Below are 25,149 nucleotides of genomic sequence, written 5' to 3'. Positions count from 1 at the left end.
CACTGATTCAGCATAGCCCCTCCTCCACAGGGCCTTCTGCACAGGGAGTGGGGGGATTTTACTCCGCCTGTCTCACTTGTTGCAAACCATCCGGGACGTACCTCTCTTCCATGAGATCCCTGATAGATGCCACTGTTGGTCCCGATCCCAGGTGGGTGTAGTATGGTCCCTCGTCTTTCTCCACTATTTGTTCTAGGAAAAACAAGGGGGAGGGGGGAAATTACTTCATTTGAACTGGTGCCAACCCCCTCACCCTTCCCCAGAAGCATGCAGATGCTGCAGGCTAATGCAAGTCCTCAGTGAAATCAGGACGGCCCCACGTTCTTCACCGGACGCCCGCCAGCGGCACCTGTGCAGCCTCAGTTTGCAGAGCTGCAGCTGACCAAACTTAGGGCGTGTTCACATGACAGGCGGCACAGCAGCACAGCTATGGAGCGACAGCTATGCTGCCATTTTCTGTCGCTGCGGGAACTCCGCCTTCCTGAGCAAAGGCAGCGACGTCGAGGGACGCATCTTTCCGTCCCCCTAGCGGTGTCTACACTGCGGATTATATCGGCTCAGGGGGGTAGATTCTGCACAGCCCCGAGTGCCAAAGCTCGGTTGATAGAAATTTTAAGCACAGACCAGGCCTAAGGCTTGTCCACACTTGAAAATGAATTCGGATTAAGGCAAGATATGAATTTAAAGGGCAACAGCTGGTCCTGATCTTAACTCCAGAGGTAGCCAAGCCCTTAGCCAAGCGTTCGGTTGACGATGCACAATAAGAAATGGCCCTCAGCTCCCACTCCCGGGACTGCAGGGCTAGCAAGAGTTAGAAAGAGCAACTACTGCATCTTGGGTGAGCAGACAGAACTGTGAGCGTACACACAGAAGAAGTTATTACTATTATTGCTTAGTTTACAGTAGCACCTACAGGTCCTCACCCAGCTCCAGGCCCCTTTAGGCCAGGCGCTGTATAGACACACTGTGGGACAGCCCCACTCTCAAAGAGTTTACAATATAAGCACACAAAGGAGGGATTGTTACCCCCAGATTACAGCTGGGGACTAAAGCACACGAATATTACGTCACATACGGCAGAGCCAGGAATGGAACATGGATCTGCAGAGCACCAGTCTAGTGTATTAATCGCAAGGCCATGCTGATAAGCAACCCGGTGCCTTAGCTGCATAGTCCTTTCCCACACCAGAGCTGTGCTGTGAGGGCCAGATTCTGCCACCCTTACTCCTCATCAGTAGTGCCTTTCTCCCCTGTGACTTCAGTGGGATCCTGGCTGAACAAGGTCATAGCTAACATGAGTAAGGGCAGCACAATCCAGCCCTTAGCAAACAGAGGTGTGCCGGCTTTTAACACACAGCCAACGCCTATCAAAACCACCCTCCCTTTTCACTCAGTGACAACAAACAGGTTCTCAGCCATTCCTGGCAGGATTGCCTGCAGCACATCTCACGCCCTTTAAATGCAGCCATGGAGAAAAGCTGCTTCGGCGTGTGTTCCATTTGCTTTTATTTTGCAATCACCCGCGTGGGGAAGATACATGCAAATCCACCCCTCTTTCCTGAAACTGGACACAACAAGCCCAATCCCCAGCTGGGAAAGATCAACAGAGCTCCACTGAAATTGGGACAGCTACGGTAATCCCCATCAGTGGAGAGTCCTGCCCAGTGAATCTTGTGGCGTGTAATGGAACAAGGTAACACACACACACACACACACCAGACTCAGGTCCAACAAAACAGCTTCAGGCATGGCCCAGCATCAAGCAGGTACAGAGCCAGGCAGTCACTGCATCAAGCAAGCATGGCCTGGCACTCACTGCATTCTTATATAGCCGGCTCTGGAGGGCAACAACCAACAGGGGTGGGCAATGTGAACACAGCTACGAGCCCTGCACAGGACGCATGAGTTCCTTGCCTGGAGACATCACAGGCAGGTTCCTCCAATCAGCTGGAACAAGATTGTCTGGTGAATGCTGAGAAGCCGGATTATATTGGGAGAAAAGCGACAGGTTTCTAAATCACAGATTAACCAGCTCTCTGGCAGGGGCAGATTTTGCTATTTTCTGGCCCACATGGAATGTTTTCTCCCTCTCTCTTTTCGCAGCCTCCTGGGATCAAAGTGAAGCTGGAGAGAGACAGGAGCAAAGAACGCAGCTGTGACCCAAAGCCATCTACGTTGCCTAGCTGGGTCAAATGCTGCTATTTCACCTCAAACCCAGGCACTGTAAGGCGAGGGAAAGACCCTACTTAGTTATGCCCTGCACCTGGGAGATGATTGGTTGCCTCTTGGGTCAGAGCAAGTAGCTGAGAGAGCACAGGTGCAGCAGAGATGAACTAGGGAGAGTCCCTTCCTGTAGGTGGGCTTGGCTGTGGCCAGAAAGCAGAACAACAGGAGTAGGGTTAGCTGTAGAGTGGAGAGGAATCCCAAGCCAGGCTCAATGAAGACCAGGGAATGAGACAGACGCGCAGGAGGGGTGGAAGGCTAGTTTAAAAGGCACTTGGATTCCCAGGAGGGGGAAGTCGGGGTCAGTACCTTGACAAGGGGGAGGAGTTGAAGTTGAGCTGAGGAGGGGCAAAGGATCCTTTTTTTGTTTAGAGCTGAACCCAGAAGGGGACTGAACTGAGCCATGCATGGAAGACCAAGCAAGGTTCTCTGGAGGAGGGACTGGCTGGGGCTGACCATCTGGGCAGAGGAAGTGCCCACCAGAGGGAGTGCAAGAAGCAAAATCCCCTTCAATGCCATGTCCGGGCACAAAGGGCGGCCTAGCGGTAAGGACGTGCGTTCATACCCCTTCCTTTACTCCAGTGTAAGTAGGACATGCCAGAGCCTCAACCACTGCAGATCAGCTCCCCACATTCACACCAACCGAGCATCTGACCCACTGGCTACAATGGAGTTACTCCTGACTTACACCACCGTGAGAGTCATTTATCTGAGTGCGGGCCAGATTCCTTTCTCAGGTAAACACTTGGGAGACTCCACCGACTCTGAAAGGTCACCAGCACATGCCCAAAAGAAGGAGCTGTGGGAACGGCGAGAGATGGGCAGAAATTGATGACACTGGATGGGAAGAGGAGACCAAACTGAGCAAGGGCCCCAGCTACAGCGGGTAAAAGCACCACGGATAACCCCCAGCTGGGCACCCGGGAGATGGGAAAGCGAGCGAGAAGGGCAACGGAGGAGAGGAATGAGGAGGAACAATCAGAAGTTCAGGGACGTGGACCACTGCCCCACATGGAGCCATCTACACCAGTGCAAGGTGCCACCACAACTGAAAGTGACACCCTCTTTGCACTGTTGTGAATGACTCCACCAGGTGCAGGGCACTGATGAATGGGGCTGGCGTCGGAGGTAAGGGTGGGGAATCCAGCAGGAAATCTGGAAGGAGAGGCCTAGCATGCTCAGGACTCATTGGTGCAGTGGAGGTAACTGAAGCCCTGGGAGCAGGTGAAGGCACCAGAGGAGGTAGGCTGGGAATTTCTATCCCAAAGCTTCTTTGGAAATCCTGGTCGTGAGCCACAAAATCACCCACTGTAACATTCACCGCCCCAGCACAACAGGACACGGAACTCAAGCCCAACCAGCTGAGGGAGAAAGAGACTCATGCAGTCGCTGGATACCAGACACCTGGAGGCTAGTAGACGCCATGGCCAGTCAGGAAGACACAGGAATGGCCAGAGTTAGAGAGTCATGTCGGGGCCCAGCTGAGCCAAAAATTAGCTCCAACTTCTCCATGTTTCCTCCTCTGTTGTGTTTTTGTGTAGGAGGTAGAGTTGGCCTGGCACAGCCAGCGCCCGGATAAGGCACGCTCTCTGGAGTTCAGGGGCAATGCCAAGGTCCACATTACCCCAAGCCCAAGGCATTATTGTCTAAGGGCACGTCTACACAGCAAACTATTGCCAACGCAACTGACGTTGGCATAAAGCTGCCACAGCCAGTATATCACTTGTGCATGTACATATGTGGCTCCTTGCGTTGGCACTGCAGGAGCATTCGTGTCAATGCATGGTGCACCATGGGGAGGTATCCCAGCGTGCAACTCACCATCATCCAGTGCACTCTTTCTTGGGAAGAGTTTTGACAATGTATGGTGAGGGCAGAAATGAGTCACGCAGGGGGTGACCTGGATTGTGGTACCAAGTTCTCATCATGCAACTTTCTCCATCCCATAATGCCATCTCTGTCCCATAACTGTTATGCCTATTTTGCAAATCCCATGAATCTGTGCAGGACTTGTCGCTGTCCGTCATCTCTGAACGAAGCATGGAGGCTGCACAGCTCTGCATTATTGTCACAAGCGCAACAAGCACAGGATGAGTGATCCTCTGGTAGTTGCAGAGCCGCAAGAAGAGCAAAGGGGAAAAATGGTGATTTCTGGGAGGGCAGACTGCTGTGGAATGTAGCAAGAACCAATTCAATCTCTCTGGTGGCATTCATGGAGCAGCTGCAAACGGTGGAGCGCCGCTTCTGGACCCAAGAAACAAGCACTTACTGGTGGAATCCCATTGTAATGGAGGCTTAGGATAACGAGCAGTGACTGAAGAACTTTCAGATATAAAAGGCCATATTCCTGGATCTGTGTGCTGAGCTCACCACAGCCCCCCGGTACAGGGACACCAGACTGAGAGCTGCACTGACAGTGGAGAAGCGAGCGACGATCGCAATGTGGCAACGTGCAATGCCGGATTGCTACAGGTCAGCGGGAAGATCATTCTGCAGTTGGAAAATCCACAGAGGGGCTATTGTCATGCAAGTGTGCAGGGCCATTAACTGTCTCCTGCTCTGCAGGACCGTGACTCTCAGCATTGTGCAGGACCTAGTGGATTTGCAGCAATGGGGTTCCCAAACTGTGGTGGAATGATAGCCGGCATGCATATCCCTATTTTGGCATCAGCCAACTTTGCCAGAGAATACATCAACAGAAAGGGCTATTTTTCTATGGTATTGCAAGTGCTGGTTGATCACTGGAAACACTTCACCGACATCAGTGTTGGCAGGTCAGGGAAGGTGCATGACACTTGCATCTTTAAGAACACAGAACTATTCAGAAAGCTAAAAGCAGGAATTTTCTTTCATGACCAGCGGATTACTATTGGTGATGTTGAAATGCCCATAGTGATTCTGGAGGACCCAGCCTACCCCTTGCTCATGAAGCCATATACTGGCCACCTTGGCAGCACCAAGGATAAGATTCAACTGCCAGCTCAGCTGGTGCAGAATGACAGCTGAATGTAAGTTGAAAGGATGCTGGCGTTGTTTACTCACCAGACATTTTCTGTGAGGAAAAATATCCCAGTGGTTAGAGCTGCCTTCTGCGTCCTGCATAATATCTGTGACGCAAAGGGGGAAAAGTTGCTGCTGGAGAGGAGGGTGCAGGTGGAACAGCTGTCTGAGGAGTTTGAACAGTCAGACACAAGGGCTATCAAAAGAGCTCAACGCAGAGCCACACAGCTCAGAGAGGCTTTGAAAGAGCACTTTATCAATGAGCCCAAGTAATGTGTCGTGGTGGACTGTGATCTACTCAGCCCTGCAGTTTGGGGGCCTGTTAGGAATTGTGCGGTGCTTGGTCACATCTATGAACATAACACTGAATTTTGCAGTGCTTGCTGTACATGTATGATCATTACACTGTGGGTGTCACTGATATGATGAGTTGTCACAGTGTATGATAACAAGCAAGTGGGTGCCCTCACTACCACCAGCCATTCTGCGGCATACATTGGGAATGAATAAAAATAAATTATTTTCCATACAAGAGGGTTTAATTGACTCACAAAAACACTTCAGCAGAAATTCTGTGCATGTTAAGAGCAAATATATTAAAACCTTAATAAAGTTATGGATCAGAGTTTTAGGAAGAGGAAAGAACATTCATGTTCATTTTAGCTACTCATACAACCACCATGGCTCTCACAGGTCAGTGTATGCAAAGCGGTGGCTGTCCTTAGTGTGGAACAGTAGGAGAAGCCCCTCGTGCATCTCCCTCTTCTTTGCCTGCTGGGACTCCTGGATCTTTCTCCTTTCTGTTCTTTCCTTCTCCATCCAGTCTGCAATATTCACCCTCCAGGCCCTCTGCTCACAGTCTGATGCAGCACTGGCTTGCAGGATCTTGCTGAACATGTCATCCTGAGTCCTCTTCTTTCTCTGACTCAAGCATTCTACGGGTGTAGAGGGGGAACCCCCGAAGGCCACAACAGCAGCAGCTGCGGGTACAAGACACAGAGGGTACCACTGTCAGTATGTGAAACAGAAAGTGAAAGTTAAGTTTCTGAACTCCCTTTCCATGCTTCCCTGCAGGGCCGCCCAGAGGGGGGGGCAAGAGGGGCAATTTGCCCCAGGCCCCGCAGGGGCCCCCACGAGAGTTTTTCGGGGGCCCTGGAGCGGGGTTCCCTCACTCGCTCCGGGGGGCCCGGAAAACTCTGGCAGGGCAGGGCGCAGGAGCTTCTTCGCTCCTGGTCTTCGCCGGCGGTGGGGGGGGGGGTGTCCTTCCGCTCCGGGGCGGAAGGACCACCCCGCCGCCGCCGAATTATTGCCGAAGCGGGACCCGCCGCCGAAGTTCAGCTCGGTCTTCCGCGGTAATTCGGCGGCGGGGGGCCCTTCCGTTCCGGGACCCACCGCCGAAGTGTCCCGAAGACCCACGGCGGGGCCCCCCGCCGCTGAATTACCGCCGAAGACTGGGCTGCACTTCGGCGGCGGGTCCCGCTTTGGCGGTAATTCGGCGGTGGGGGGGGCCCCACAGCGGATCTTCGGGACACTTCGGCGGCGGGTCCCGGAACGGAAGGGGCCCCCCGCCGCGGAAGACCCCAGGCCCCCGGAATTCTCTGGGCGGTCCTGCTTCCCTGAAGCTTTAAGCAAGACCTGCTGATTGAGTATGCTTCCAAGTGCACCATGCACAGCACTTGAGGGAAATGAGGAGGGTATTGCTTGGTTATATAAACTATGAGTACAAGGCAATGGTGCTGAATACCGGCACCATTTTTCACAGGCCGTGGTGATCTGAGCTGATATCCCACTCCTGAGGGTAACAAAGGCACAGAGAGCTCAGCTGCAGCTTGCATTCCCAAGGGCCATGTGCTGCAAGCCTGTATATTTCAACAGTGCCTGCTGAAGTTATCACGGACTGGAATAGGAAAGCGCCCTACTGCAGAGGGGGAAATAAGGCTGCCGGCCCTAGAAACCTTTCCTCAAGATCATTCAAGAGGATTCAAGACACATCCCTGTGTACAGACATAAACTGCTACGCGTGACAATCCCTCCAGCCACCCGCCTAACTCTAGAGGGGAATGAAAAACAGATAACTACTCTACCTCTTTGCTGTATCACTACCTCGTCTAGTACAAGTACATTAAGGAAAAGTCGATAGCTTTGTCCTGCTAAGTTGGGGGCATCATCACTGTAATGGGAAATAAATTTACACACTTACCTGAGGTTCCTTCCCTTGCATCAGGCTTGACAGCTGGAACTGGCTGGATTATGGTGGAGTCTCAAACAGATCCTGGCTCATGGCATAATTGGGCCTCCCGGGCACACGTCCTTCGTCCTCTTCGTCCTCGCTGTTCACGCCAGGGGCCTCTGTCTCAGGCTCCTCAGCGGTACCCATGGTGGTGCATGGGGAGGTCTCCGCCAAATATGGCATGCAGCTCTTGGTAAAAGCAGGTCTGTGGCTCGACACTGGATTGATTGTCAGGCTCACTGCCCTTCTGGTCTGCTTGCCGCAGTTCTTTCGTTTTCACGCGGCACTGCTGCCGTCGTACCCCTTTTCCTGCATCCCCCATGCAATCTGCTCGGAGATCTTCACATTTCTACAGCTGGTCCTTAGCTGTGCTTACACAGCCTCTTCTTCCCACAGGCCCAGGAGATCCAATATCTCCTGTCTACTCCAGGTTGGAACGTGTCTGGATTGCGTAGCCCGCATGGTCAGCTGGGTCCTTGTGCATAATACTGGAGAGCTGCTAAGTGGGGCAATCAAGAAAAGGCATTTAAAAAATTCTTGGGGGTTTGGTGGAAGGAGGCTTCTGGTCTCTGTGACCCCCTGGGCAGTGGAATTAACCATTGTGACCAGAGTGGTCAGTGTATGGTATTGTGGGACAGCTGCTGGAGGTCTGCGAGGGTCAACATATGTAACACAGTATCTGCAGCAGTGCTGCGTTGACCTCAGTACATTGATCATGATTCAGTGCTGCTCGAGGAGGTGATGTTACTATGTCGGTGTAATGGAGAGCTTACATCAGTGAGAAACAAATTTAAATGTAGACACACACCCAGCAGGTCAGTGCATGGCGGCTTACATCAACCTAACTTTGTAGTGTAGACCAGGCCTAAGGGACAGCCTTTTAAAGGTATTCAGGTGCCTAACTCCCATTGATTTTTTGTATAAGCGCTGGGTGCCCAAATACCTATAAAAATTGGGCCCTAAAAGCTTTTTGCCACAAAGCCAAACAACTTGGTTTTGTCAAAACTTCAGTTTCTCCCTCCAGGTGACTACTTCAATTGGGGACAGTGATAGTGTCTCTGCAGATCTGCAAGGGAAAAGGGGGGATAGTGTCTCTTACTATTAATTTCACTATCATCTTTCTACCACCCAACCAAAAAAAAAAAAGTTTTCTCAATCCAGCATCCTTCCAATTTAAATTATTTGACTTCTTTAAACTGGGAAACCCAACATATATTGTAAATTCAGGTGACACTGTCAGGGGCCCAGCAACTAGCTACTGCAATGACCGATATTCTGGAAAAATGAGAGAGAAATCTCTTAAAACAGGAAGAAATAAAGATAGCGAGAAAGGCAGATAAATAGAGGAGAAAAATGATAGATGTATAGTTAAATTAAGACATGCAGATAGATATAAACAGATTAAGAAAGAGAGATGATGACTACATGAGATTACACTCAAAACATCTAAAAATATAAATGATTTTAAGACTAATCTGAACGGAAATATGTTTATGATCGGTCTTCAGCTATCCAAATGTGATGGTGCCCAAATGCAGGGGAAAAAACTATTTTAGCACTTAGAAATATTCAGGATGAAAATGTAACAGCAAAAATATATAAAGATACAATCCAAGAAAATGTTTAGCAATCACAATCACCTACCAAGCCATCTGGCAAGAGGAGAAAAATCTAACAACACCCGGGGATTGTTCCCTGGTACATGCCGCTCTCGGAAATGCTGCATCTATCAGGTTCACTTGAATTCAGAAGAGATTTACCTGCCCCAATGCCAAAGACAAAGTACTTTCCATTTTCCAGATTTGCAAGGAATGTCTAAGCATTTGGATTAGTAAGAGCAGGAAAGAATGTCCATAATTCTGTCTCTCGGCAAGAAATCGGGACCACTCCAAATTCCATTTCCTGTTTCTAAACAAGAGGTTGCAAATTGCTTCCTTTTCCGGAGTACAATTACCCGCAGAGCACACGCAGAGTGGACTCAGCCGCAAATATCAGAGAGGCCAAACTGACGCAACATTACACCTGGCATCACAGCCCAGCGGGAATATTGTTAGAGACGATCCAAATGAGAGGTGAACAGATTTGGGAAGCAACTTTTTCGCTCCGTTGCAAACAAATGCTGCTATTTTGGAATGTCTCCATGCCAGCTGGCTATCCCTAAAGCATGCAAGAAAGAACCAAGCACCTGCACAGAAGAAGGCAGCATCTTCACTGATTCGGTCATTTTGGAGAGACATACAAATTCACCCTAAATAAAAATTCTGATTTCAAAGCTCTCCTTTTGCCTGCCTCACAGCAAAGCTTCATCTTAGATTCACAGATTCCAAGGCCAGAAGGGACCACTGTGATCAGCTAACCCGACCTCCTGTACACAGGCCAGAGAGCTCCAGGAGCAGCTGGACTGTACATACTGTTCAGAATTCCCACCGATTTGCAAAGCATTAATACCTTTCAGTGCTGGTTTCCAGGCTCGGTTCCACCCAATCGTTTTGTGAGTTGGCTATGGACGCTATGTTACTAATTTCCACAGCCTCTTGGAGAGAAAGATGAACCACAAGTTTAAGTAGGTTTCAGCCATGTCTGGCTCAAACCTTTTCGGCTCAGAACATTACTAGAATGTCGGGTTCTAGGTGGTATGGGGAGTGATCTTCAAGGCTAAGATTTTCAAAAGTGACCAGTGATTTCAGATGCCTCAATTTTCGATTGACCAGCTTGAGATCCCTTAAAGGGACTGGACTTTCCCTGGGCTGGGTGCTCAGCACTTTCTGAAACTGCCCCTTTTTAAGGTGTCTTGAGTGGAGCACCCAAAAAAATGAGGCACCCAGAATCACTAATCAATTTTTAAAATATTGGCCTAACATTCTGCCTTGCTACTTTGTTTAGAATAAGCTAAAGCCTGTTTCCTCACCAAACTAGTTCTCCTCCTGTCATGTGCATGTGACTTTGTTATTGTAGGGTTTAGCTTGTTTCTAAAAAGCAGGCTTTTAAATAACAATGATTAGTATTATTTGTATGAGAACCCCACTGGGCTAGGGGTTATACTAACAGTGAGAGAGAGTCGCTCTCCCCAAAGAGCTGGTAATCTAAATAGACATGATAGACAAAGGGAGTATTATTGTACAGATGGGAGGAACTGGGACAAAGATTTTTGTTCTCAGCATGTGCAGCACCTAACACAATAGGGATCTGATCACTGATTGAGACCTCTCGGCACTACCGAAATACAAACGCTGCTAATTAAAATCATCATAATTTGGGAGGAGATTTTGCAAAGGCACCACAATCCCGGATCCTGCTCTCAATGAAGTCAGTGGCAAAACTCCTGCTCACTCCAACAGTGCCGAGCCAGTCCTAATTCTCACTGAAACTCAATGGGAGTCAGGCATCAACGTGCCATTTGTGTCTTTGAAAACTTCCCTGTAAGTGACATGCAAGGTCACACAGGGTGCCTGTATCAGAGCCCGGAGTGGAACCCCAGAACCCCTGAATCCCACTTGCCAGCACCCTTCCTCCCACTGCATTGATGGTTTATAACTTACTGCACCAACCCATCATGACCAAATAATCTTAAACTACCCAAGAACATCGTTTGCACTCAAGAATAAAAATCACGAAACAGAATAGTGTGTCAGTTCTGGTAGGGTTACAGCTGTTTGTTATTGTAGGGTTACACTAGCTTCTTATTGTAGGACCAAGCATTATTTGTAGAGATGGATTACAACCATTTTTGTTAACACGGGGCGCTCTTGTGCATTGTGCTCCGAGAACTGATTTGTTTGAACTTTTAAGTTGGTTCAATAAAAGATTTTACCTCACGCACTCCTATGGATTTTTGCAGACGGAAGAGAAATGAAAAGTAAAATATATTAGCCTTAAGGGTGTGTGTTTAAAGAGCAATTGACAGGTGCATGTTTTATTTGGAGACCATTTTGCAGATCAAGTCTGTTGTATAACATGAGAGCTGCCATACTGGGTCTGACCATTGGTCCAGCTAGCTCATTCTCCAACAGTGGCCAGTACCAGAGCATTAGAGGGAGCATACAGACCAGGGGAAGTATGGAGTGATCGACTCCCATTTTCACTCCCGGTTTCTGATAGCCATAGGTTTATGGATACCCGGAGCATGAAGTTGTGTCCCTGGACATCTTGGCTAATAGCCATTGACAGACCTAGCCTCCATGAACTAATCTAGTTCTTTTCTAAACCCAATTATACTTTTGGCCTTCACAATATCCCCTGGCAATGAGTTCCACAGGTTAGTTGTGCGTTGTGTGAAAAAGTACTTCCTCTTGTTTGTATTGAACCTGCTGCCTATTAATTTCACTAGGTGACTCCTAGTTCTTGTGTTATGTGAAGCAGTAAATAACACTTCCCTGTTCACTTTCTCCACATCATCCATGATTTTATAGACCATCAGATCCCTCTTCCGTTGTCTCTTTTCTAAGCTGAACAGCCCATATCTTTTTAGTGTCTCCTAGTATGGAACCCTTTTCTTACCCTTGATCAGCTGTGTTGCCCTTCCCTGAGCCTTTTCTAGTTCCACTATATCCTTTTAGAGATGGGACGACCAGAACTGGACACAGTATTCAAGGTGTGGGTTCACTGTGGATTTATAGTGACATTAAGGTACTTTCAGTCTTAACTTCTATCCCTTTCCTAATAGTTCCTACCATGCTGTTGGCCTTTTTGACCACTGCAGCAGTTTTCAGAGAACTATCCACGGTGATTCCAAGATCCCTCTTGGGGGGTAACCACTAATTTAGAAGCCATTGTTGTATATGGGTATATTTTCTTTCTTCTCTTGCTAGTACCTTGTTAGTGAAAACATTCTCATGGGAAAAGGGTCTTAGTACTTTGAAAGCTTCCGTGTGAGATTTCAGCAGTGCTGGGCCATGAGCAGAAATCTGGGTACTGTATTTGTTTATGACCTTATAACTTCTATGATAACCAAATGTCCCAAACCCTTCAGGGCATTCTCTCTTCAGATGGCGGGAGCAGCAGCAGAAATGGGCATATGCTCCAGAGGGAGAGATTCCCTGCAAAAACCCTTAAGAATAAAATAGGTTAGACCTACAAAAAGTGAGCAACCGGGAGCTCAACTTGAGACTCCTGGATCTTAGTTGTCAGAGGGGCTGAGCACTTCCACTGCCTTAGCCAGAGTTGCATTTCCTCAGTACCCATGGATACCAAAGCTGGAGGAACCCTAAAACCAGCAACCACGGGGGAAAATCCTATGACCGTTTGATCTTTGGCCTCTCTGCTGAGGCAGCAACCAAGTAGGTCAGACTAGACGATCCTTCTGGTCCTTTCTGGCCTTAAAACCGCAGCAAAATCTAGAATGGAGTGAATGCACGTAATCACAGATGCACCTACGCCACTACCAATGCTGCTGCTAAGCAGTGCGTGGCTGCTGGATCAGAGTCTGATGGGCTGGAGCACTCGTTCCACATAGGTTCCCTGGGCCAAACCTTCTGCTCCACTGAGCTCACGTTACACCAGCTGCAACTCTTGTCCCCCCATGTAAGAAAAGTACTCAAAGACCATCCCAACCAAGACTCCCATCTCCTACTGGAGCAAGCTCCGGAGCATGGGTCCAAAGAGCCCAGGAGGAGAACAGGGGATTGGCTTCTGTGGGTGTCCTATAAAATAATCAGATCTGAATGATCCATAAGCAAATTAGGCACATCAGTCAATTTTACCCGGTAGTGTTGTTTAAAACAATTAGGATTTGAGGGCACCTGGTTAGATCAGACCCTAACATCCCCAGACGCTTCATTCCCCTTGGTATGGTTCAGTTATTCCAGACTTGAGCTTTCCAGGCAGTATTCAGCACTGAGCCAGGGACTTTGTCCTTCCACTCCGGAGGCCTGATCAATGGCTTGTAAACCACACCGCCCCCGCTCCCCAACCTCATTTCTGGAACAAATAGCAACTGGGCTGTGATGGGGGCCAGAATCCTGGCTGGCTTTTTTTTTTTTTTTTTTTAGTTTGCAAGCTGCTGCTAATGTGATTTGCTCTTTTGGTTACTCCGTTGAGTGTAAATGCAGCTGGCCGTCTTTTCTCTGAAACTCGATTGTCCTGGCTCTGACCGTGCTCAGAGGGAGTGCTGGGCTATTTGAATGATAAAGAACCAATACAGAGATAATTAAAAATAGATATTTCAGCCTTGGCCAGCATGGTTACTAGTACATGGTGGGGAACAGGCAACCAGCCTGCATTTGTTGAAGAAGAGCTAGTTAGCAGATGCTTCAGTTGGGCTTGGTTTCCGTCTGGCAGTGCTGAGCAACTGACATGGATTTAGGACCTGATTCTTTATTCTGCACCTTCTGTAGTTGTCCCACGTGGGGATCAGAAGGGAACTATTTTACACCCTCCTTGCCCTGGTGTAAATGACTGTCCACAATGCAGGGCAATGGCAGTTCAAACCCCTTGTGTTATCTCCTGGGATGATCTCATGCCACACGGTGACCGATAACAGGCAAGCGCTACGTACTATCAATATTTCGCTACCTCCTCCTCCCCCGTTAAACTGGGGCATCCCTTAATGCCAGGGGGGCAGCAGCTCCCTGCCTGGGTGCCTGCTCATCTTGCCATCCCACAGCTGCTCTCCAAAGAGACCCCTGGAGCAGGACGCCTATGCTGGCCATTAATTACTTTGCAAGGCCTGTCTTCCCAGGCCTTCTCCTGAGGGGAGGGAGAGCTTGCCCTCTGCGCGGTGGCTTGGGAAGGGCTTTGATGGAGGGTCTTGGTGCAGTGGGTAAGGTGGTGCATTTTGTTAATACATGGGGTACGCACACCTACAGCACTGGGAGAGGGTCCTTGGAAATACATTACATTCAGGTGAGTTTACTGGAACTACAGTCAAGAGGGATAAACCCACCAAGGCCCCCAGAGGGATGCATTACAGCTCTCTTCGTGGCCGCTGGAAGGCTGCATGCTTGGCTCTCTCCTAAACAGGCAAAGGCAGGAACCGCGGACTGACACTCCTCCTCCCCACCCCCCAATACACTAGCCAGCCACGCTATGCTGGCTTGGAGGGGAGTGCATCCAGTGAAGAGCTGCAGGAAGTCACATCAGCAGGGAAGGAAGGAGAGAGGAAACTTAAACTCTACGAAGCTCTAAGGCCAGAAGGGCCAACCAGATCATCTGGTCTGACCACCTGTGTAGCACAGGCCTCTCTAAGTCCTGCTCCCTCTCCGCGTCTCCCCCAGGGGGTGGCACCACATAACCCGCCTGTAACACAATGCATTCAGCAACAGCTTGTTCTAGCTCTCCATCAATAACAACTCCCCGGTACTTAGACAGCACCGGCCTGCTGGTGTCAACCGCTAAAATATCAGAAAAGGAAAGCAAGTACCAATGGGGCTAGGAACAGATTATCTTCAATGGTCCTCCACTAAACAACCCAAGAGGCTCTTGCCCAGGTCTCCATCCCCTTAGGTGCCAGTGTTATAATCTCCGCTGCTACACCTTTGATGCTAGCCACAGTGCCTCCAAACCATGCAAAACGTCACGGGCCAGGATAATCTTCCGGGCTCACTGCTCCAACCACATCATGCCCTTCTTGGCATCCGTCCACTGACTCCCTCTCTGCCACCCCACCCAACACAAATCTTGGCCTTTGCCTTTAAAGCCCTTTGCCATTCAGCCCTGCCCTGCCCATCAGATCTACTAGCTTACAATACAGCTACCTAGCGCTTCTCATTGCTCGCTCTCAAAGTGCTTTATAACAGAGGTCAGTATGATTCTCCTCATTCTACAGAGGGAGAATCAGAGACACAGAGAGGGTCGCTCCAGGGCAGTGACGGAGCTGGGAACAGAATCCAGGCGTTCTGATGAGTTCCTGTCCAGCGTGCTATCCACACTGGCTCCCCTGCATCAAAAATCACCACCCCCAGAGCCTTTTTCAGACAGAGCCCTGGGCATTCTGTGTGAAATGACACAATACATTTCAGACCCACACATCTGTCTTAAAACACTTCCCTTGTTACCATAACACACACGGTCCCTGTTAACTGAAGGAGATCAGAGGGCTAGGAAAAATATTTCTCACTGATCTTTTCAGTCTGTTTCCTTTACGCACTGGACAGCACTAAGTCAGTGTGCAGACAGTTTCACATTTCTCCCTATATGATCAGTTTCCTTGGTCTTTCACATGGCAAAGGAGAAGAGAAAAACATTTTAGAAAATCCTCAGAAATTGGGAGGGGGACTCCAGGCCATGGCTAGAAACTGAAACTTTTAACTCATTTGTTTAATTAACAAATTACATGTGTAGAGTGGCTCTATAATGTGACTCTTTTTTTTTTTTTAAACAAGCAACATGTGTATTTAAAATAAAATACCAAAACAAGACACTCGACATCAAACACTTCTCCCGGGAAGATGGTAAGAGCACAGACACCACATGATGGATGTGCAGTCATGCTGCTTAATGTACTACTGCAGGGGTCCCCAACCCCCGGGCCACGGACCGGTACCGGTCCGCGGCCTGTTAGGAACCGGGCCACCAACCGACCCCTAGCACATCAAGCGGCATGTCTCCGGCGGGGCCCCTGAGCCCCGCCCCCTCAGAGCCGCGTGGTCAGGGGGCGGGGCTGCGAGCTCCGGGCTGAGCTCAGCTGCCTCCGCTCAGCGTGGAGCTTCCAGCCCTGCCCCCTCCCCACGCGGCTCTGAGCGGGACGGACCTCAGGCCCTGGCGGAGACACGCTGCAGCTGTCGGGCGAGGCGCTGAGGCTCCGGGTGAGGAGGGAGCCGGGGGTAAGAGGCTGGGACCAGGGGGGTTGGCTAAGGGGCAGGGAGTCCTGGGGACAGTCAGGGCACAGAGAGGGGCGGAGGTTGGGGCGGTCAGGGGCAGGGAATGGGGTTGGATTGTGGGTGTTCCGGGGTCTGTCAGGACTCAGTGGGGATAGGGGTTGGGGCAGTCAGGGACAGGGAGCAGGGGTGGGGTCCCAGGGTGGTGGGGTCTCTGGGGATGGTGAGGGACAAGGAGCAGGATGGGTCGGAGATTCTGAGGGGGCGGGCAGTCGGGGGCAGGAAGTGGGGGTCACATAGGGGGCAGGGCTCCCACTAATTCTGCATTATGGTCAGTTGTATAATTATTTCATTATATATTACAATAATAATAGAAATAAAAGTACAAAAATAAATGTAATGCGCTTGAATCGTCCCAAAACCATCCCACAGGTCCGCGGAAATTTTTTTTTCTACGAAACCAGTCCCTGGTGCCAAAAAGGTTGGGGACCGCTGTACTACTGGAAGGAGCTCCGATGCCACAGTGATTAAGAAGCTAGAAAGAACCAGTCCCATCCTTCCAGTATGGTTACTCCGCAGCCTGACTGCCTTTATGCCACGATTCCCATCAGTTCTCACGAGCTAAGGAGGGCCGTGTTGCATGAGTCCTTGGACAGGGGGATCGCCAAGGAACGTGTTGCTGGAAAGTCACTATCATTTTTTCCTCTTAGCTGGTGTGGTGGTGAGATGGGGACGTACTGTAAAACCGAGAGCCTGGTTATTAATGATCCCATGGTGCTGTTCTCCAAGGGTAGGAGTCAGGAGTCCTGGCCAAAAGCCAACTTTGGTCATCAGACTCTGCCTTGCTGAAAACTTCCCCTGCAATTTCAATCATGGGAAAACAGATCTCCACCCACGTGGTGTCAAAGTCCAGGTAAAGGGACAGAGGCCAAAGCCAGCAAAGCGGGAGGGATCCTGCTTTAACACAGACGTGCAGAGAGAAGAGCAGAGCTAGGATATAAACAGAGGAAACCAGAGGAAGGAAAGGGACAATGCCAAATTCTCCAGTCAAAGCTATGCGCACTGTGCACGGCTCCCTGGTTCTCCAGAGCCCCACTGAGACACCAGGGAGGGCGGGCTGAGTCACTGACCAGTTAGGAAGCAGGGGCTACAAGTCAGAACTATTGGTTAACTTCACATCTTCCCCACTAACTTGGTGGTTGACCTTGGGAAAGTCATGTCCCTGCCCCATGCCTCAGTTTCCTCACCTGTAAAAAGGAAACAATAGTGCAGGCTGTGAGGCTCAACTCATTAATGTCTGTAAAGCAGATGGATAGTGCCCCATCCCTGCTCCGGCCACTGCCCTGCACCTGGCCAAAAATCAACACAGCCTTGTGCAACATCTCGCCGTGGGCTAACGAGCTGCGTTGTACCAATACTCCTCGGGATTTTCTAGCCATATCAATTCACAGCAGGAGTGGGTGGCTGCGAGCACTATCAAGGTACAACGAGGATCCTTCACCCCCTGCTGCTGCTGGGAATCCAGGCACGGCTGTAGTGATGTTGGAGAGGATTACATGCAATGAGTTGTGCCTCAGTTTCCCCTCCCATCTTTTGCCTACGGTCTTGTCTAATTAGAATGCAAGGTCTCTGCAGCAAGTGCTGTCTCTTCCCATGCATAAGCACAGCACCCAGAGCAAGGGAGTCCTGATCTTGTGACCTCTATGTGCTGCTGTCATATGAACTCTGAAAACCCTGTAAAGTCAGTATAATGGAGTGGCGAATCCGACGCTGCATCAGAAATCTCAGCAGAGAGACTACAGCGTAAAACAGCCGTGTATGTTTAACTTCAGCAACACGGGATTGAAAGGGAGCTCCTGGATCAGTGAGTCCAGTCCCGGCTATCATAAACTTTCTGCTCACCCCTAGCGGTTCCACCTCCAGTTTGGTGACAGTGGCTGGGGAAGTCTATATTGCCACTGTCCCTGTGGACAGAGGACATCACTCTCCAGGGTAGATAATCCAGCACCGATTCCCCCTTAAAAGAATACAAAGAACTAAGTTTTATCCTCCTCCATGAGGGCCTCAAGGCATTGAAAGCCACCTCTACCACTGCATCCCCGGGGGAGTGTTCTGCAAAGCATTCCCCGACCTCAACGCCAGCAGGACAGGAGTAATAAAATGTGGAGGCGTTCTTAAGGCAGCATTTTAACCCTGAAAGATCATACCCTGCTTTACAACCTTGTGCCAGCCCTGAACTGGCCTGCCACAGTCATTGCAAACTGAACAGGCCCGCGGCCCCCCAGATGCTATGGGATTTGCATAGGCTGGCTCAGTGCTGTGCATTTTTATGAGCTCTGTGGAGAGCCGATTAGCAGAGAGAGGCACCCTGGCACACAAATCCCTCCCCGCCCACCCCAGCCCCCCCTACCCCACCTGCTCCCCTCCAGCTCTCACGCTCACTGCTATTCAGCCTGCTGGCCCGCCTTGCCCCCTTCATGCTGGCTGCACTTGTCTGCGATTGTCTTGGCCGGATGCTGCCAAGGGAGATGGGCTGCCTTGCGCTGTCGCTGAGCTGCTTAAACCACCCTGGAGTCTGAGTGGAGGTTGGCTCAGGGCTGAAGGGGCAGGATAGCGGCTTGCTCAGGGCTGGATTCTGATCTCAGACTGGCATAACTCCGGAGGAACGGCACGGATTCCAACAGGGGTGGCGCTGGATTGATGATGAGGTAATTGAGACCCGAATCCAGTTCCGAGGGCATTTAAAACGCTCCCTATTCAGGCAACAGCTCAGTGCAATGGCAGGACAAACCATAAACATTTGGAACTCTCTGTGCGTTGGTCTTTTCCAGATTCTCAAACTCTCCAGCCTCTCTACACCTGAGGCTGCAGAAGGGTCAACAATGCGCTGGGGCAGAGGTGTCTGTGCACCGCTCTCCTCCCCTGGACGGAAAGTTGGTCCTGCCCTCCAGTACACGCTATGCACGAGTGACCCAGAGGCCCACCAGTGGCTCACAAGTCTGTGTCAGCAACTCTTGTGAGGCCCCAACATACTCATTACACCTAACACACTGGTGTCATCCTGGTTATCCAGAAAATGTCCTGCAAGGTATCAAACGAAAGCCGGCGACACACCAAGTCAACAGGGCTTTTGTAAAGGGGAAAATCACACCTCACCAATCTATCGGAATTGTCTGAGGGTGTCAATAAGCATCCGGACACGGGTGAGCCAGTGGATACAGTGGACTTGGACTTTCAGAAAGCCTTTGACAAGATCCCATGCCAAAGGCTCTTAAATAAAGCAAAGCAAATCTTTTCGTGGTTCAGTAACGGGTTAAAACATAGGAAGCAAAGGGGTGGGATAAATGGTCAGTTTTCACAATGGAAAGTGGTAAATGGCAGGATCTAGACTGGGACCCCAAGGATCTAGACTGGGACCTGTGCTGTTCAACATATTCAATAATGATCTGGAAAAGGGGATAAACAGTGAGATGGCAAAGTTTGCAGATGATACAAAATTACTCAACATAGTTAAGTCCAAAGCAGATTGCGAAGAGTTACAAAGGGATCTCACAAAACTGGGTGACTGGGCAATAAAATGGCAGATGAAATTCAATGCTGATAAGTGCAAAGTAATGCACACTGGAAAACATAATCCCAACAATACATACAAAATGCTGGGGTCTAAATTAGCTGTTACCACTCAAGAAAGATCTTGGAGTCATTATGGATTGTTCTCTGAAAACATCCACTCAATCTGCAGCCAGAGTCAAAAATGCGAACAGAAGGTTAGGAACCATTAGGAAAGGGACAGATAATAAGACAGAAAATATCACAATGCCTCTATATAAATCCATGGTATGCCCACATCTTGAATATTGTGTCAAGTTCTGGTCACCCTATTTGGAAAAAGTACAGAGAAGGGAAAAATGGTTAGGAGTATAGAACAGCTCCCATAGAAGAAGAGATGTAAAAGACTGGGATTGTTCATTTTAGAAAAGCGATGACTAAGGGGGGAAAATGATAGAGATCTATAACATCATGAATGGTGTGGAGAAAGTAAATAGTCAAGTGTTTTTTACCTCTTCACATACCACCAGAACTAGGACTCACTTGATGAAATTAATAGACAGCAGATTTAGAACAAACGTAAAGGAAGTAATTCTATACACAACACACAGTCAACCTGTGGAACTCGTTGCCAGGGGATGTCGTGAAGGCCAAAAGTATAAATGGGTTAAAAAAAGAACTAGATTAGTTCATGAGAGGGTAGGTCTGTCAATGGCTATTAGCATTAGGGATGCAACTCCATGCTCTGGATGTCCATAAACCTCTGACTTCCAGAAGCTGGGAGTGGACAACGGAAATGGATCACTTGATAAATTGCCCTGTTCTGTTCATTCCCTCTGAAGCACCTGGCACTAGCCCCTGTCAGAAGACAGGATACTGGGCTAGATGGACCATAGGTCTCACCCAGGAGAGCTGTTATGTTCTTACTGGTCACTAGTATCAGTGTGAAATGTCTGTATTAACACTATATGAGGAATCATATATACTCACTGATATTATGCTTTAAAGTTTGTAACCTAACACAGGGAGAAACAAGTTTTCTTTCCGAGGGGGGGGGGGGGGAAGGGAATTATCTCCCTTCCTCTAATGTAAATTAAGCATTGTGAAATCAACACAAAGGATGCCCAATTTGTATGCAAGTCAACAGGAAAAGCCAGGTCGTGATGTCAGCCTAGGAAGACACCAGAGGCTAAAGCCACAGGAGGTTGTCTTGGCTCTGGGGTCCAAACAGTGAGTTTTGGGGAAATATAAGGTGAAGCAAAATAACACTGTGCTACTCAACACTGAGGAGGTGAAAGGAACAGTACTTATGTCGCCATGACAGCTAGATCCTGGCTGAAAGGTCACGTTAGGTAAGAAAACTGCTTTAGACAGAAGAGCGTAACCTGATAAAGCTAAGTTTTAGTCACTGGACAGCAGGTTACACTTTTGTTTTATTAGTAACCATTTTGGTTTGCTTCGTATCACTGACAAAATCTCGACCTACTAATAAACTTCTCCTTGTTTTGCCCTAAGCCAATCTCAGTGCCGTAATAGCAAAGGAAAGCGTGCCTCCTCGGCTGAGCCAACAGGCTAGTGTGCATATCGCCTCTTTGGAGACAGCCGACTCGGTAACTTCTGGGGGTGTCCTAGGACAGGGGCGATGTGCTACAGGAAAACTAGAGGGGGTTCAGGAACTGAAGTGCACCAAGTATTACCAGCAAGGCAAACTACAGGCTGGCAGGGTCCTGAGGCATTGGCTAACACAACGGAGTGTCAGGGAGCCGACACAGTTTAGCATCCGCAAACCTCTCTCTCACCGAGGCAGAGGGGCAACAAGGTAACTTACAGTTCTGGAGCCTCCCAAAAAGCATCGCAGCATGTTCCTTTAGTAGTAGCAGCCCACAGAAGAGCTACGCCCCGATTCTCCACTGCCCTGCACTTGGGGCAGTCGTTTATACCAGGGCAAAATACTGCCAAGCCAGAACGTGCAATCAAACCAAAAGTTCTAATGCTACTAGAGGGGCAGTATGGCCTAACAGATTCAGGAGACCCAGGTTCCTGTTCCTAGCTCTCTCACTGGAATGCAAGTCACTTCCGTGCTGCGTGCCTCAGTTTCCCTGCAACATGCTGCTGGGGACACCCAGAGCTGGGAGCCACTGTGTTTCTTTCCTCCCTGCATCAGTGAAAGTGAGCTTTGCTGGAGATTGGACTGTGTCAGCTCCCAGCCTATCTGCCTCGCCAGCAAACTCCTCAAGGCTCTCCCAGCCCAAACCTTGCCTAGCAGGTGACAATCAGTGACCTCCAGCCCCCCAGGCTCCTCAGAGAAGTTTCTCTGCAATGCACAGCCTCTACTGCTGTACATTGACAGAAGATATTAAGTTCGCTGCTCTTTGACGGCTTATACCTTAACTGCGGTAAGCACACCCTTCCCTTCAAACACAGCCCTGAGTTGGTTTAGAGCCAAAACAAAGTAAGTGTATTACCAAAAGGGCATAGGTTAAGTGATACCGGGTAGAAAGGGTAACAAACAAAAGTAAAGATACGTTTTCTAATGACTGAGAACTTAACAAGCTACAGCCTTTGCACAAGGTAGTTTCCTCACCAATTTTCCTAGCCCGGCAATGGCTGGCTTGCTTTCAGCCAGGATCCCTGCAGAGGCCAAGGAGTTGGTTTTCCTTGTCTCGTCAGGTGCAGGATAAAGCAAAGTCTTTCTGTGTGCCCTTATACGTCAAAGTCTGCCTTGGTTTCAAGGGCTAAATTGCTCCCCTGGGGATCAGTCTCCTCCATGGGGTGACTCCAATTGATTACAGCTTTCCAATGTGATGCTTCCTGATGCAACTGTACAGTGTAAAATGTTCTCTCCTGCAACCTCAGATACAAATGAATAGCCCATTGAATCTGGCCACACCTGGTTTGAGGTGTTGGCCTCTTCCCTTTGTCTTGAGAAAACCTGTTTATCAACTCCCTAGACACGCCTGGTTTAAACACCTTTTAATCCCAGACCTCAAAGCATAACATCAGCGAGTATCCATAATTCCACACACAGCACTGTCACCTACATCTCACAATATTACTGACCAGTACATAAGAACGGCCGTACTGGATCAGACCAAAGGTCCATCTAGCCCAGTATCCTGTCTACTGACAGTGGCCAGTGCCAGGTGCTTCAGAGGGAATGAACAGAACAGGAAATCATTGAGTGATCCTTCCCGTCGCCCATTCCCAGCTTCTGGCAAACAGAGGCTAGGGACACCATCCCTGCCAATAGCCACTGATGGACCTGTCCTCCGTGAACTTATCTAGTTCTTTTTTGAACCCCGTTATTGTCTTGGCATGTACAACAGCATGCGGTTCGTTTTCAAATGTTACCTTAAAAGCAGCGATACCCAGACTGAGGCTCGCAAGCTGCAAGTGGCTCTTTAATGTCTCTCCTGTGACTCTTTGCAGAACACATTAAAACTGTGTGATTTAATTATCAACCAAATCTAAATTATTAGCCAGTCAGGATGCTTTTACTGTGTAATTAACCAGTTGTAGTTGATAAAATAATAATACCTGGTCAGACCTTCTGTTGTGAGAATATATAAAAATAGTAAATGAAACAATGAATTCACATGACTGTGGCTCTTCCGGGTAATGCTGACTGCTAATTTGGCTCCTGAACCACTGAGGTCTGAGTATCACTGCTCAAAAGGCATATTTTGTACAGGTGGTACAGTAGTGTGCAGCGTTTGAACATGGGGGCTATGGTCGCATTCCCCCCATCTGTAAAATGGGGCGAACAATACTGACACCCTCTGCAAAACACTCGGAGATCTACTGTTATTACAGAGCTCACAGATCCCCCTGTAGTTCCAGAGGTAGCAGATCCCCCTGTACTTCCAGAGGTAGCAGGCTGTAGCTTTTAGAGCAGCAGATCAGGGGTTCTAGCCCCAAAGTAAACAGGGCAAAGGGCTGGAAGGAAAAGAGCTGGCAGAAGAACCCAAGGACTGGCTAGTATACATAAGCCACAGCTTTGGATCTTGGCAGCACCCATGAGCATCAGCCATGTGGTCAGGGTACGGGAGCGCAAGTAATTACATACATTATCGTTATTTCTCCAGCTAAGTCAATTTGTTAACCAAGGTGGGACTCTGCAGCTCAGAAGGAGACAACAGTAACTTGTACACCTGCTACCTTCAACTGCATCTGCTCCTGCTTCACTGCTATGTGTATAGTGCTGCTGGAGCTGGCGGAGGCAGGGCTTGGTGAGAATGAACACTGGGGGCGCGGGAGGTTTAATAGAGGTTGCTGGACACCGGCAGACCCTGTGGTTCTCTCTGCTTCTCTAGCTCTCCAGCCTGTGCTGCCTAGGGTCACCACGCCGGATCTCCCTAATTCATGAGAGGGATACTCCAGCAGTATGAGAATGGAAGCTGGTGTACTTTAAAGCAGTGCTTTCCAAACGTTTTTTCTGGTGACCCAGTTGAAGAAAATTGTTGATACCCACGACCCAATGGAGCAGGGGATGAGGGGTTTGGGGTGTGGGAGGGGCTCAGGGCTGGGGCAGAGGCTTGGTGTGTGGGGGGTGAGGGCTGTGGGGTGGGGCCAGGAGTGAAGGGTTCAGGGTGTGGGAGCAGGCTCAGGGCTGGGGGTTGGGATGTGGGAGGGGGTCAGGGCTCTGGGATGGGGCCAAGGATGAAGGCTTAAGGGTGCAGGAAGGGGCTCCAGGTTTGGGGGGAGGCTCAGGGCTGGGGCATGGGGTTGGGGCGCGAGCCTATCTCGGGTGGCTCCCGGTCAGCGGCACAGCGGGGGTGCTAAGGCAGGCTTCTTGCCTGTCCTGGCACCGCAGACCGTGCTGGGCCCTGGAAGTGGCCAGCAGCAGGGCTGGCTCCTAGGCGGAGGTGCACAAGCAGCTCTGCGCAGCTCTCGCCCGCAGGCACCGCCCCCCAGCTCCCATTGGCTGGGAACCGGCCAATGGGAGTGCAGAGCCAGTGCTCAGGGCAGAGGCAGCGCGTGGAGCCCCGTGGCCCCCTTGCCTAGGAGCCGGACCTGCTGCTGGCTGCTTCTGGGGCACAGCGCGCTGTCAGAACAGGTAGGGACTAGCCTGCCTTAGCCAGGCAGAACCACCGATGGCACTTTTAACGGCCCGGTCAGTGGTGCTGACAAGAGCCACCGTGACCTAGTGCCTTGCATTCCATGACCCAGTACTGCATCACGCCCCGCAGTTTGAAACCCACTGCTTTAAAGTCTTAGTCAATGAGGTTTCCAGCGCTGGCTCTAGCAGTGGGGGAATGGGGGACATCAGCATGACCGGGAAGCAACTAGAGGATCAATTGATCTCAGAGGACTGCAGAGGCTTGGAAGATTTAGGGCCAGGGAAGACAATCAGCATCTTTTCTTGGACTTCCATGGGCTTTGGATCAGCCCTTT

At 49.8% G+C, this 25,149-nt stretch overlaps 1 protein-coding gene across 7 annotated transcripts in view; it reads right to left on the bottom strand.

Moving 5' to 3' along the window:
• Positions 1-25,149, bottom strand: part of TET3 (tet methylcytosine dioxygenase 3) — a 155,932-nt gene that overhangs the window by 29,437 nt on the left and 101,346 nt on the right. For all 7 annotated transcript variants that reach the window (XM_039522804.1, XM_039522806.1, XM_039522807.1 and 4 more), the window contains one exon: positions 102-192. In XM_039522804.1, coding sequence (XP_039378738.1) covers positions 102-192 — 91 coding nt within the window. The remainder of the gene's footprint in view (positions 1-101; positions 193-25,149) is intronic.

Source organism: Mauremys reevesii, linkage group 2, assembly GCF_016161935.1.
Source record: "Mauremys reevesii isolate NIE-2019 linkage group 2, ASM1616193v1, whole genome shotgun sequence".
In the NCBI taxonomy this organism is placed as follows: Eukaryota; Metazoa; Chordata; order Testudines; family Geoemydidae; genus Mauremys; species Mauremys reevesii.
This window is presented reverse-complemented; position numbering and strand designations above follow the sequence as displayed.